The following is a 14,441-nucleotide window of genomic DNA, read 5'->3' as shown; positions in this document are numbered from 1 at the left end:
AAGGTTTTGAGGTTTGCTAATGGAATTTTGTTCTCGGTAGGCTCACAATTCATATGGATGAAGAACTGCGTGCTCTGGCTTTCAATACTCTGCAGGCACTAATGCTTGATTTTCCAGATTGGCGGGAGGATGTTCTTTCAGGATTTGTTTATTTTATTGTTCGTGAAGTGACTGATGTCCATCCCACGCTTCTTGATAATGCTGTAAAGATGTTGGTGCAATTAATAAATCAGTGGAAACAAGCAGCCCAGATGCATAACAAAAACCAAGACTCACAGGTACCAAATTCTGTTGTATTGTTCCTTAGTCTGTGGTCAGTGGTAAATAATCAATAATGATGCTCATATATATTTACTTTCTCAAACACTAAAAGTTTTATTGTTTTTATTCACTTTCAATGTGTTCATAATTCATTAACTGAACTTTCCCATAGTTCATATATTAAATATATTGCCTTTGTGTGTTTAACCTTTCTAACTTTCTTCCTTTGGTAACAATTAGTTTTAAATGAGCATAGGAAGTAAAGATAATTCTAGCTCACATTAAGGTTGTGTCCAATACATTTAGAGCTGATATAATAAAGATTTTTGGTAGTCTTCATTTGAGTTATTTGATTGTTTTATCCCTGGCATCAGTCTCTGTTCGCGTATGCAGTATCTGTGCTCTTTAACCATGAAAGGTGCTCAAATTGTTGATTTATGATAATGTATAAATTATAGAGCCTTGGAATTTTACAGCTGGGCCATCTAAGCCAACCTAGCTTCTTATCCTTTAATGAGCACACAAGTCACCAGGAGCCTGAGAATCTGTTTCACACAAGCTCCCAGGTGATGCCATGTTGCCGGTCCACATACAATCCAGTCCTCTCGTTTTCCACATAGAAACACTAGACCAAGAGTGATTGTCAGTTCCAAGGTTACGAAGTAGTCAGAGAATGTTAGAAGTTAGGTACAGAATTCATATTCTGACTGCCAATGAAATGCTTTTTCATTGTGGACACTATTACATTTTATCAATTAAATACTATTTTAATTGCTTGAGCCGAGGCAGACAGACCTATAGCCATAATTTAAATGATTTGCTTTACTCATTATTAATTATAGTTTTTCTGGAATGTCTGTCCATACATATTTTTTAATTCTGTTTTTAACTTCTATTTATCTTTCAAGCATGGGGTAGCTAACGGAGCTTCTCATCCCCCTCCTCTGGAAAGGAGCCTTTATTCCAATGTATTCCATGTGGTCGAAGGGTTTGCACTTGTCATTCTTTGTAGCAGTCGACCTGCCACTAGGAGATTAGCCGTCAGTGTCCTTAGAGAAATACGGGCTTTATTTGCACTTTTGGAAGTACCTAAGGTAAGATTTAGGTATTTTGTTTAGTTGTCTAATGAAAATACTTAAAAACTATCCTTTTGTCCGTTCTTATCCCACCTCTGTTACTGCCCTGTAGGTATAACTTACTTTGTAACAAAATCTTTTTGACATAGTCTAAACTAACCCCCCTGTCCTCAATTTCCTTTCTAACAAATAGTGCTAAAGTGAATTTTCAGGGTTTACTTAGGTTTGGCTACTTTTCTTAAACATTCCTAACTTTTTTTTAGACATATGATGTCTTTTTTTATAGGGTGATGATGATTTAGCCATAGATGTGATGGACAGGCTGAGCCCTTCCATTCTTGAGAGCTTCATACATCTCACTGGGGCTGATCAGGTAACTGTAATGATGTCATGCTACTCAGTCATGTTTTGGGACTTAGCTAGACATGTATACATACATACATACATACATACATGAATTTCCTTAACAAATGTAATGCATTAGAAAATATTTTTGAAAACTATATTGGAAAACTATAAAGTTTGGAAACTATGAAGTGCTTTAAAAATGAAAAAAAAAAATACAAACTGACATGTGTTTATGCTGTAATTAGAACTCTTCCCCACAGAAATAAAAATATAAAGAGGAAAGAATTTCTGCCATTCACAGCAGCATGGATGAGCTAGGAGAAAATTTTTTTAAGTGAAATAAGCCAGACACAGAAAGAAAATACCACATGTTCTCTACTCATATGTGGGAGCTAAAATAAACAAACAAATAAATAAATAAACAATAGTAAGTTGAGCTTTTAGGAAGAGAGTAGAACTGTGGTTACTAGAAGTGGGAAAGGGGAAGGGTGAGGGGGGGAAAGTGAGAGGTTGATTAATGGACACAAAATTACAGGTGGATAGGAAAAATAAGTTCTACAGGTGTACAGTCGAACCAGAAATATATAATTAACATTAATTTACTGCATGTTATCAAATGGCTAGAAGAGAGATCAAATGTTCACATCACAAAGAAATGATTAAGTTTTATAATGTGAATATGCTAATTACCCTGATTTGATCACATATTATACACATGTATTGAAATATAACTCTATACCCCATAAATATGTATAATCAATACTTTTCAGTAAAAATTAAAAATATAAATGAAAACATAAATAATATCTTTGTAAAATTCTAATCTTTTTAATCTAAGAAGTTTCCCTTAAATTTAATGTTGTTATCAACTACTGTTTGCTATTTATATGGCATATAATAATCTTGACATAGAGATACTAGTTAAAGTGCTATGGAAACAAAAATTGTTGAAATTTGAAGCAAAAACTTGTATTCTGCCTCTTCAATGAATGTTTTTTGTTTGCTTTATCAAATGAGTTTAGTGCAATGGATTAAGTATATATAGTATTCTATGCCAAAGTCAAATGAAATTTAACTCATTAAAATGGAGAGAAATATTTTGTCAACAAATACATTGCAAACACATTACTAAGTTATGCAAACTTTTTAAGTTGGGTTTGGGAGAAAAAAAGGTTATATATTAAGATTCCAAAGTAGATAACTATCAAACTTTACTACTTGAATTTTTTCCCCTCTTATTTTGGAATACATGGTCAAGAGGTTTATGTGCTTTCTGCATAACACCTGGATTTACAACTCATGAGTTACATACAACCAACGGAGGGAATAATAAAATTTTATAAGCCTAAGAAATGATTAAAAATCTGTACAATTTAAAGAATTTTGTTTTAGATTATTAACCATGCGTATGTCAACAGATGGAGTAATGGGTGACTTGCTGCTAGTGCCTAAAGCAGTGCTGAATGAATATAGTTTGCTCTGAAGGTAGATTTTTATCTCTTCAGTATAAGAACTCAAATATTATTGATCAAGCATTTAAGAATATATATACCTCTGGAGAAGAGCCCATTTTTCCAGTCTGTTCCACTCAAGCATAAATAAGGCTCATGAGCATGAAAGTTAATCGTTCACTTTTGAGTTCTTTAGCAGCTTCTGTACACTCATGAACGTTGGGTATTCAGATATGGATTACTTTAAGTAGTGGTTAAGCCTTTTTGGTTTATAAATCCTTTTAAGAATAATGAAAGCTATGGACGCTCTCTCACATGCACACAAAAAACTTACATGCAATTTTAGGAATTCATTCCTCCCCTAAACCTACCTCTGACCTCATATTATCTTCTGTTCTAAAAACTACCAGTAGACCACTTCCAATTTAGAGTAATTCATATGGCAAAATTTTGAAAGTTATTGAAATGTACAATAACCAATTCTTTTTTTTTATCCACATAGACTACTTTGCTATATTGCCCTAGCTCAATAGATTTACAAACATTAGCAGAATGGAACTCTTCTCCTATTAGCCACCAGTTTGATGTGATTAGCCCATCACACATATGGATATTTGCACATGTGACCCAAGGCCAAGACCCATGGATTATAAGTCTTTCCAGTTTTTTAAAGCAAGAAAACCTTCCTAAACACTGTTCTACTGCTGTGAGCTATGCTTGGATGTTTGCTTACACAAGACTTCAATTGTTGTCCCCACAGGTTGATATAAAGTAAGTTATTTTCCTAGTGTAAATTTAAAGATGTATAGACTGTCATCTTTCATTATGTATGTATTTGAAAAGTGCTACAAATTGGAAGTCCCATAAATAATATGCTATATTATATTGATGTCTTAAGGAGGGAGAAGGAGGTTTTTAAGGATATAGTCTCATAACCTCTTCGTCCTTTTCACATAATTCAGTTTTACCAAATTTTAATTGTTAGTCTACTTAATAACACCATGCTTGGTACATAGTATGTGTTTAATGAAGGTGTATTGAGTGAAAGGATTAGGAAAGGATCTGAAAATGAGTATGGATGTGGATATACATAAGTTTGTAGATAAAGGATGAGAAGGAGAGAGGAACCAACTCAGTGGCTTTCCTTTTCTTGATGACATCATAGGAAAGGTCATCTGCTGATGGGGTGTGGTTAATAACACATTGGGTAAAGGATATGAGGATAATGGTGAAGATTTGGAGTAATTGATGATGAAGGTGACAAAGGTCATTATAAATTTCAGTTTAAACCTGAGTTTGGGTTCCTGATTTCTCTTTATCCAGTATTGATCAGATTGTGTGGAATGAGTCCATTCATCATATAACTTGCCCATATAAACCCAGCACCTGGATAAACCTAACACCTTAGGCTCACATTAAAGGCTCTCCAAACCTGACTCAAGTCTCTCCTTTTTCCTCACTTTCTGTCAGTACCATTCATGTACTCTATGTTGGAAACAAAATGAACCTGTCAGTGTTCACTAAATGTGGCCTGCAATTTCTATTCTGTGAGCTTTTGTTCACATGAGCCTAGAATGCCTTTGTTTTCTCTATCCCTGCATGTTTGTATCTGCCATATCTCAAGTTCCACCTTACTTTTAAGGCCTTCTCTGATATCTCCCACTGAGAGTAATCGCTCCTTCTTTTGATTTGAATATGTATATGTTTTGCATTTCCATATATACATGCTAATTAGATATGAGTGCATATGCAGATTCTTAGGTATTGTATATTGAATGCTATCTATTTCATGAAGATTGATACTTGCCATCTTGGGTAACATTTATGACATTATCTTATTTAGTCTTCTCTAATTACCATATTTTAAATTAAACCTCCCTCTCCTACCAGTATTCCCTATCTCCCCTTTCTGCTTTGTTTTTCTTCATCAACCTTAGTACCATCTGATATCGTTTTATTTATTTCTTTGTTGTATATCTCTGCTAGCCTACATGATAGCAAAGATTTTTGTGAGTTTTTTGTTTTTGTTTTTTTTTTACTGCTATGTTGCTAGTGCTCAAAACATTTTCTAGCATAATAACAAAATGTTCTAAGACACTGTTGCTGAATTAATGAAGTGCTGTGTATGCATAACTTATCTTAATATATTACAAAACCTGTTGGAGGCAAGGATGGTGTATTGTATATTAGTATTTATTCTTTTTTTTGGTTTTGCTCTCAGTCTTTAATCCTAACAGAATTTTGGTGTTTGGAAAGATTTATGTAATTGTTCCAAAATATTTTACTGGTGTAATCTTTTGAGACAGAAATTTGACAGGAATCTTAAAAATGTGGGTATTCTTTTAACTCTGCAATTCCATTTTCAAGAATTACCTAAGACAATAATTAAACATATATTCAAATGTATATAGTATTATGTATAATAGGGAAAAATTGCTATTAGCAAAAATGTTCAACAGTGAAAATTTGGCTGCATAAAATATGATAATTCACATGATGATGTAGCAGAGAGTCATCAGAATGATGTCATAGAAGTGTATTAATTTACATGGAGATGTGAAAAATACATGTTAAACATAAAAAGCTGGTACAAAACAAAATGAATAATATTATTCAGTTTTTATAAATGAAGAAAGATGTATTCATTTATAGTACATGTATATGAGTTGAAAATGTGTAGAATATGCAGTGCTTATTGCGGGGGCAGGGGTGGTTAAAGGTGATTTTTATTTTCTTTTCACTTATTTTCTTTCCACATTGACCATGTATAATAAGTTACAGTGTGGCCCAGTGAAATATTAACTTTTGTCACAGGAATAATAGATTGTGTTAAAACAATCCTGTAATGTGTTTTAATTTCTAATATAATACCACTTTATTCATTTCTATCTTAAATCATTTCACAATGATGTAGTATTAATAATAAAATTTTTATGTTAACCATCTCCCCTAAATTGATAGTACTTTAGCATTAGTTAAAAAACCTTTTAAAAATGTTAGTTGTATATATCTGGTTTTCTTCTTTTTTTCCTTAGTAGCCCCATCAATGCTAAGAAAGTAAATGCTACCACAAGCAGTGACTCCTACATTGGCCTGTGGAGAAACTATCTGATTCTTTGCTGCAGTGCAGCGACATCATCGTTTTCGGCATCTACAGGATCTGTAAGGTGTTCTCCTCCTGAGACGCTGGCATCCACCCCTGACAGTGGCTATAGCATTGATTCTAAAGTAAGTTTTTTAGCTCCATCTTTGAATCTCATTGGCACCATAAGAGTAATATTTTAAAATTTCTTTTCATGCATGATAAAGTAATTCAGTTAAAAAGTGTATTGCACACTTGAACTAAAAATGAAAATACTTCAGGAAATCCCATTACAAGTTTTATGGATTCCTGGTTGGAATCAATAATACGTATATAGTATTTCAATGGGGAGAAAGGCCTGTGCTCATTAAGTTCATCATAATGAATATTTGTGAAGAAATTACCATACCAGTTTTTCCTTTTTCCTTATTCTAGTTCTTATAGTTCTCACACTTCCCAGTACCTAAAAGGAATCATTAAATAATTAAATGATTAAATTCTAGAGTTTCTCTAAATCGTGTAGTGATACAAAGGTTACTTCATAAGAACAGTTATGCAGTTTTTATGATATGGTACAAAATATTATGGAGTAGTTCAAAGAAACTTAGAAGACTTAAGAACTGGGGACCTGACTTCATCACTGATGACTATTTTAGAAGTAATTTTGTTTTACCCATGTTCGTGGAACAAAAGATATAGAATATCTGATGGAGGGAGCCAGGCTATTATATAATGGTGAGTATCTGAAAGAAATGAAGAGATCCACGAATGAGTTCTGTTAATGAACTTGCAGCCATTGGACAAATCATTTAATCTTTTTAGGGTATGTGCACCACAGGTGAATTTTGAAGCACCATTCATACAAAAGTTTCATCTGTTCATTGTCCTTGCCCAAAGATTGTTGAAATGTCAAATTATTTAACTGGATGTAGTATTACTACTGGCTGCTATAAATATAGTATTTTTTTCCAGATCATTGGCATCCCATCCCCTTCATCCTTGTTTAAGCACATAGTTCCAATGATGCGCTCTGAGAGCATGGAAATCACAGAATCCCTTGTTCTAGGTCTTGGCAGGACCAACCCAGGAGCTTTTAGGTAATTATCTTCCTATGTTTTCTCTATGCACTAAAATAATAAGTGTGCTGCTTAGAGAGAAGTTGTGGTTAAAGTTGAGCCAAGTACTTGTTAGGATAGTTGCATACCAGAGCTTTTACCCGTTAACTAGCCAAGTAACATTTAACAAGTCATTTAATTTATTTGAGCCTTTATTTCCTCATTTTGATGAAGCAAATAAGGCTTACCCTACTTTCTTTACAGAATTATGAAGATCAAATATATCTATGTATAAATAAGTTCTAAAAACAATAAAATGCCATGTAAATCTTTAATATTTTTCTACCCTAGTTACACAGTGATTCTATTAATATGTAATCTTGCTTTAGTGATTAAAACTCCAGTTTTCCCCCTTCTTGTTCAAGAGGATTAGAATATCTTTTAAAGAAATATTTACATATTTTACATTATTCTTGGTTTTTGATATTAATGAAGCAAGTTCTTCATTTTTACCTGAGGTTCTGCTTTGTTGTTGCCTGCGGGGCCCTGAATTTATTCTTTTGAGAATTTCCTCAACTGATGTGAGGTGGTATTTGACATTTTATCTCCAAGATGACATGTACAACAAATAAATTAATAAATTGTAATATATGTATAAACATGGGAAAGCATTTAATATAAATGAAGTTTTAGAAGAGTATTTTATGACAGATAAATACACTAATGTACTAATCAGCAAAATGGGATATAAAAGTGATCTCAACTTCTTAGAAATCAGTCAAATTCCCACAAGCAGAAGCAATTCTGAGGCAAATACTTTAATGTGGGCAGTTTTTTTTTTATAAATGATGAAATTGTGGATGAATTTTATTTTTTCTTGTGCTTTTTAAAAAATTTTTCACAATCTTGTGTGTGTGTGTGTGTGTGTGTGTGTGTGTGTGTGTGTGTGTGTGTGTGTGTGTGTGTGTGTGTGTGTGTGTGTGTGTGTGTGTGTGTGTGTGTGTGTGTGTGTGTGTGTGTGTGTGTGTGTGTGTGTGTGTGTGTGTGTGTGTGTGTCCGGTAAGGGGATCTTAACCCTTGGCTTGGTGTCGCTCACACCGCGCTCAGCCAGTGAGTGCACCGGCCATCCCTATATACGATCCGAACCCGCAGCCTTGGCGCTCCTAGCACTGCTGCGCTCCCAGTGCCACACTCTCCTGAGTGAGCCACAGGGTCGGCCCAAAATTTTCACAATCTTATACAGTATGCACATTTTCAATTTAAAATAAAAATATGAACAAAGAGGAATTTATTATTTTCATGACATTCATACCCTTTCACCCATTAATTTGTTATAAGGCTGTGTTCTAATCTAATGAGCTAACTGGCCAGCCCACCCTTTAATTTGCAAAATGAATCCTAAGGAGATAATTAGAAATGAAGACAATGATTAATGTACAAAATTGTTCAGTGAAGTAATATTTATACTAACAGACAATTAGATAAAATTTAATGATTCATTAATAAATGAAAATGGTTGGGAGAATTATGATATCCTACCCTGTGATAGAATATTATGAATTAATTAATGGCATGTGAAAGTAAGCTGGCGTTAAGTAAAGAAAAAAAGCAAAACTGTCTTATGTATAATAGGATTTCAACTATGTAAAATGTGCCTGGGTTGCAAAATGATTGACAAAAATATTGATAGTACTTATCTCTACAAATTAAAATTAAAATAAATGACTTTACCACTTTTTTCTGGTTTCCAAATGTTCTATAATATAATGTTATTTTGTAATCAAAATCAAACAACAAAAATTGTTTAAAACAGTAGGATTAGGATTAATACTTATCAGTTTACATCATTATGTTAATATTTACATATTTGCACATCAGATTATGTTTGTTTAGCTATTAATAGAAAGAATGTATATCATTTTTCTTCTAGGGAACTAATTGAGGAATTACATCCCATAATTAAAGAAGCACTTGAGAGAAGGCCAGAGGTAATCTGTGTTCTGTAGTTTTCTATCGTAAAATATTTATTTGGTAAACATTTTTGTGCTGTATTCTACATATTATACCAAAAGTTAGAAGTTAAGAAGTAGGAGATTGTCAGTTTTTCAACTTTTTTTTTAATGATACAGACTCTTCTTTCCTTCCACAGGAGATATTTTGCAGAAACTTATTATGTAAAACAGATGAAAAATTGCTGTAGCTTATATGAGAGTGGGAAATGGTCAGGGTCTATTTGGAGTTGGCAAACTTTTTCTGTATAGGCCAGATAGTAAATATTTCAGCTTTGCAGGCCATGCTCTCTCTGTTGCAGCTATTCAGCTTTGTGCCGTTGTAGCATGAAAGCATTCCTAGACTACATAAACAATTGGGTATGGCTGCTTTCTAATAAAACTTTATTTAGAGTAACAGGCAGCTGTAGCCAGATTTGGCCCTCAGGCCATGGTTTGACAACCCAGGTCTAGATCCCCAAATCTATAGATCTGCATCAGGTTCTGAGCAACTTGCAGAAACTACAGGTCTAATGGGACAGGTGGATATGTAAATCATAATTAACAGTTTATTACACATGAATAAAGAGCTACAAAGAAAGCCCTGGACTTTGCCTGCAGGGAACGGAAGGCATTATAGATAAAGTGCTGTGATATTTAAGGTGAATTTTGAAGCATGTTCCCAAGTGGACAAGCAAAGGAAAGGCATTCTAGGCAGAGGAACAGCATTTGAAAACTTTACAAAAGAATTTGGAAATTGCAGATTTTTCTGTATGATGATATTACGTGGGAGAGTGATTGATTATTAGACTGGATAGCAAGATAGGAATTATTTCGTTAAAGACTTCTAGTTTTAGCTTTATCCAGTGAACCATTGATTCCTATAATGCCAATGGTATCTGAGAATTACCTGGGGAGCATACTCAAAATTATAGAATCCTGGGTTTATTGAACAAGAATCTCTGGAGTAGGGCTCAGAAATCTATTTCGTGAATCTTAGATGAGTCTGCTGTAGGACATTTTTTGAGAATCAGTGCCATTAATATTGGGGATTCCCTGAGGAATTTAAGCAGGAGAGGGGGATATTTACAATAGCTTCTTTTTTAGAGACTTTAAAACATTATCTGTAATTTCTCATTCCCCTTCTTTAATTCAGCCCTGTATAATAGCAATAGTATCCCCATTTTGTAATTTATTAGATTTTTGTTTCACAAAACCATTTGGTTACAGTGCAGGATGATATATGAGAGGGAAGTCAGATTGGAAACAAAATGAAGTATCAGTATTTATACTTCTGAGTTATGGAGGGGAGCCATCACACCAAGTGATTAGATATGTACAGTGGTGTGTCTTGAATGTGAGTAATAGTCTGAGATCTTTAGACTCACAATCTTTCTATGGAGACAAAATGAAAATAGGCCAATTAAAACTTTGCAGAAATCCTCAGAGACTTTTAAGAAGTCATCCCATTCAAAATGAATTGCTGTAAACTTTAGAAAGAGCTCAGAGAAATAGTGAATTTAATGAATTGACCATAAGTAAATTGGCCTGCTTATGGAAGGCAAAGAAGTGGATCGTGGATGTGAAAGTGAATGAAAATTGCATCGTAAATAAAATGACAAGCTGTAGTAGGAAGTGATATAGGAGGTCTGTATCTTACTACTATGACTTCCTGTCTGAAACAGAATCAAGCTGAAATGTTACAGCTATTATTCTAGGCATTAATTTTTTGGCCCTAGTAATACATTATTTTGGGCATAGGTGCTTCTGGTCAGCTCTTGCCCCGTGAGTATATATAATCAATAAAAATACATAAAGATTTGTTGATATTGATTAAAAAAATTTATACCACAATGAGCGAAGTTTTCTTTGTTGCTTTTTTTGTATGTGTGTGCCAAAATGAATTGTTAAGTGGAAAACTGTGGCATAAGTAAAATCTGTGGGGTTTCTTAAGTCCCCTTTAGGATTGTTTTACTGCCCTTCTGTCATATTTTGGGTAGTGACTTAGGGATTGTTTATTATTCAGTGACTTCAGTTAACTAATCGCTACAGTTAACTAATTTCTTCTAAAATTGTCAAATTAGCAAATCACCTAAAAGAAACTATAAAGTAACTCTGGAATTCCTCCCTCACCCTTACACATAAGGGGTGTCACCATGTAAAATGTCATGTGATTTTATTTGACTTGTTAATTTTAAACTATCCACACTTACCTCTTTGATGCTGTAGCTGCCAGAGTGCTCACAATCTACATTGCGCAAGCAAAATAATTTTGATAAGCTTAGAAACTCTCCATGAGACATTTATATTATTCTTTCCAAGTTACATCAGCACATTTTCTATCAACTTCCTTGAAGTCTTCCTAATTAATATTTTTGTATCTTTGGAATAGAATATGAAACGGCGCAGACGTCGAGACATTTTACGGGTACAACTGGTACGAATATTTGAACTGTTGGCAGATGCTGGTGTAATTAGTCACAGGTTGGTATTAAATTTTGATTTTGAAAACTTTGGAATGTTTGAAGAACATAATCTCTTCTCTCATGAAATATAAAAAATCAGCAAGTACGTTTGCAACAAAAAAAAAACCTGTATGCATCACTGTAACATTATTTACCAATCAAAAATGTACCCATGGCTGAAAAGTGTATTGAAAAATCTACCACCAGAACTAGATTACTTCAGGCAAAAATTGATTGTAATGTTCCTGTGATTTTGATATTTGTTGGAACCTAGTTATGTGGGCAGGTGGACAGCAGTAGCCTTTTCTTGACAGATTTACCTGTTTCTTACCTCATTTAAAAAATCTGTTTCTTCTGGGATTTAAAAAATCATATATTCAAAGACTAAGCATTATAAGGTTTGCAAATTTATTCTAATAAACTCTTATCTATTCTGCTGGGGAAAATTATGAAATCTACAAACATAATTCATAACTGTGTTTTACACGATTCACAAATAAAACCTGGGGTTGTTGCTAGAGTAAAGGCATCTTAACACTAAGAACAACTCCTTGAGGAAGATTCCTTACGTTGTGTATTGAGAAATAACTATTACCTTAGGAGGGTAATGTTGTTACCTGTCTATTGGAGGAGAAAAATAATGAATCTAACCATATCCAAAAAAGTCACCTGAAAAGAGATCTCGAGGAAGAAATGTGTTAATAATCAAACAAGTGGAACACGGCGCCAGGGCTGCTGTGGATGCAGACAGGATCCCGGAGGCCGGGGCCGCGCTGAAGGCGGCCAGCTGCCCTATTCATGATTCAAGGTTTCAGGCCGGCATAAAAGAAGATTACTGGGAGTGCCCGAGCCGCGCCGCGGGACCGAGCAAGCAGCCCGAGGCGGCTGGAACTGAGAACGGGGAAGGCGACAAACCAGAGGCAGAGAGTGAGTGCCCGACCTGGCACAGCCCTGGGAGTGACCCCTGGCCCAGCCCTGCTCGGGGGGCTGATGCCCACCCGGCTTCCGCCTGCATCACCAGGCCACTCACTGCCCTGGGGCTGCCTCCATTTTCTCAGGTGCTGGCATCTCCGGCCCGGCTAGGCTCCTCACTGAGCCTTCCCACTCGCTTGCCCCGGCGCGGGGCTTCCCAGGGCCTGCGGGCAGGCCTCCCCTCCCACTCACTCCACGGTTATCTGGCAGGGCTGGTGGCGTGGGGCGTCCCCGGCCAGTGTCGGGAGGGCAAGGAAGTACAGGCGGGGCCGACTGTCACTCCACCACACCCTGGACTCCAGCCCCCGGTAAACTTCCTGTTACTGGGAGGCAGATACCATCTCTGCGGCCACCAGTTCGGAAAAAAGCCTAACCAATTTCTGGTTGGGAATAGTGTGGTAGGAGAGTTCCCAGGTCCACTGGAAGCTGCCGGAGAGCAGGCTGCAGGTGGGCGCTAGATTCGGTCTATGCCGGGGGGATACAAAGGTGAACAAGACCCGAGAAAGATCTACACAGTGCTACAAAGGCACCCAGAGAGACCGGTCGTCTGTGCCTAGCAGAAACCTGGTAGACTTCCTGGGCGAGGCGGTGCCGAGCAGGGTCTTGAAGGCCCAGCTAATAGAAGAGGGGCGCAGAAGACACGCCCCAGCCCAGCACAGTGCGCACAGAGTGGGGATACGTGCGACCTGGGAGGCGGAGACTCGACAGAAACCACACACCCAGTGGGGTCGCCACTGCACGATCCAACAGCCTGGGCCAGAGCACACGGAACAGGGAGAAGTCCTGCACAGGAAGTGAAAGCTCAACAGAGATCACACACCCTGTGGTACGTGATCCAGCAGCCCAGCAGAGTCCAAGCTGACCAGAAAGGTGGCTCCCCGGAGAAGCCCAAGACCCGAGGCAACCACACACACAAGGCACTAGAGAGGCCAACTGAGCAGTCACGGAGGGAGCCATACAAAATTGGCAACCACAGCAACATCCTAGTTAGTCATTAGTCTCAAACCGGTGGACTGTGAAACCCCCTGCCACAATGAATAAACACCAAAAAATAGATACCAGAAATACAAAAACTCAAGAAAGTACACCACCAAAAGTTAATAAATTTCAAACTCTAGATCCGATAGAACAAGAAGCCACTGAAATAACTGACAAGGAATTTCGAGTGATAATTCTAAGGAAACTGAATGAGATACAAGAAAACTCAGCTAGACATCATGATGAAACGAGCAAAAGTATACAGGATCTGAAAGAGGAAATGTACAAGGAAATCAATGTCCTGAAAAAAATGTAGCAGAACTTGCTGAACTGAAGAAGTTATTCAGCGAAATTAAAAACACAACGGAGAGTTTAACCAGCAGGCTTGTCGAAGTTGAAGAGAGAACCTCTGAACTTGAAGATGGGCTGTTTGAAATAACACAAGCAGACAAAAAGAAAGAAAAAAGAATCAAGGACATTGAAGAAAATCTGAGAGAGATATCAGACAACCTCAAGCACTCAAATATCTGAGTCATGGGTATTCCAGAAGGGGAGGAAAATGGAAATTCCATTGAAAACATATTCAACAAAATAGTGGCAGAAAACTTCCCAGGTATAGGAAAAGTCACAGATCTTCAGATCCAGGAAGCTCAACGATCTCCAAATGTATTCAACCCAAAAAGGCCTTCTCCAAGACATGTCATAGTCAAATTGGCAAAACTCAGAGATAAAGAGAGAATCTTAAAAGCTGCAAGAGAGAAGCGT

General features: G+C 36.3%; 1 protein-coding gene across 6 annotated transcripts in view; it reads left to right on the top strand.

Moving 5' to 3' along the window:
- Positions 1-14,441, top strand: part of FRYL (FRY like transcription coactivator) — a 236,325-nt gene that overhangs the window by 146,364 nt on the left and 75,520 nt on the right. For all 6 annotated transcript variants that reach the window (XM_063107741.1, XM_063107739.1, XM_063107740.1 and 3 more), the window contains 8 exons: positions 41-278; positions 1,170-1,355; positions 1,624-1,710; positions 3,639-3,907; positions 6,172-6,364; positions 7,191-7,315; positions 9,204-9,261; positions 11,654-11,745. In XM_063107741.1, the coding sequence (XP_062963811.1) occupies positions 41-278; positions 1,170-1,355; positions 1,624-1,710; positions 3,639-3,907; positions 6,172-6,364; positions 7,191-7,315; positions 9,204-9,261; positions 11,654-11,745 (1,248 nt within the window). The remainder of the gene's footprint in view (positions 1-40; positions 279-1,169; positions 1,356-1,623; positions 1,711-3,638; positions 3,908-6,171; positions 6,365-7,190; positions 7,316-9,203; positions 9,262-11,653; positions 11,746-14,441) is intronic.

This window comes from Cynocephalus volans, chromosome 9 (assembly GCF_027409185.1).
Source record: "Cynocephalus volans isolate mCynVol1 chromosome 9, mCynVol1.pri, whole genome shotgun sequence".
NCBI lineage: Eukaryota > Metazoa > Chordata > Mammalia > Dermoptera > Cynocephalidae > Cynocephalus > Cynocephalus volans.
This window is presented reverse-complemented; position numbering and strand designations above follow the sequence as displayed.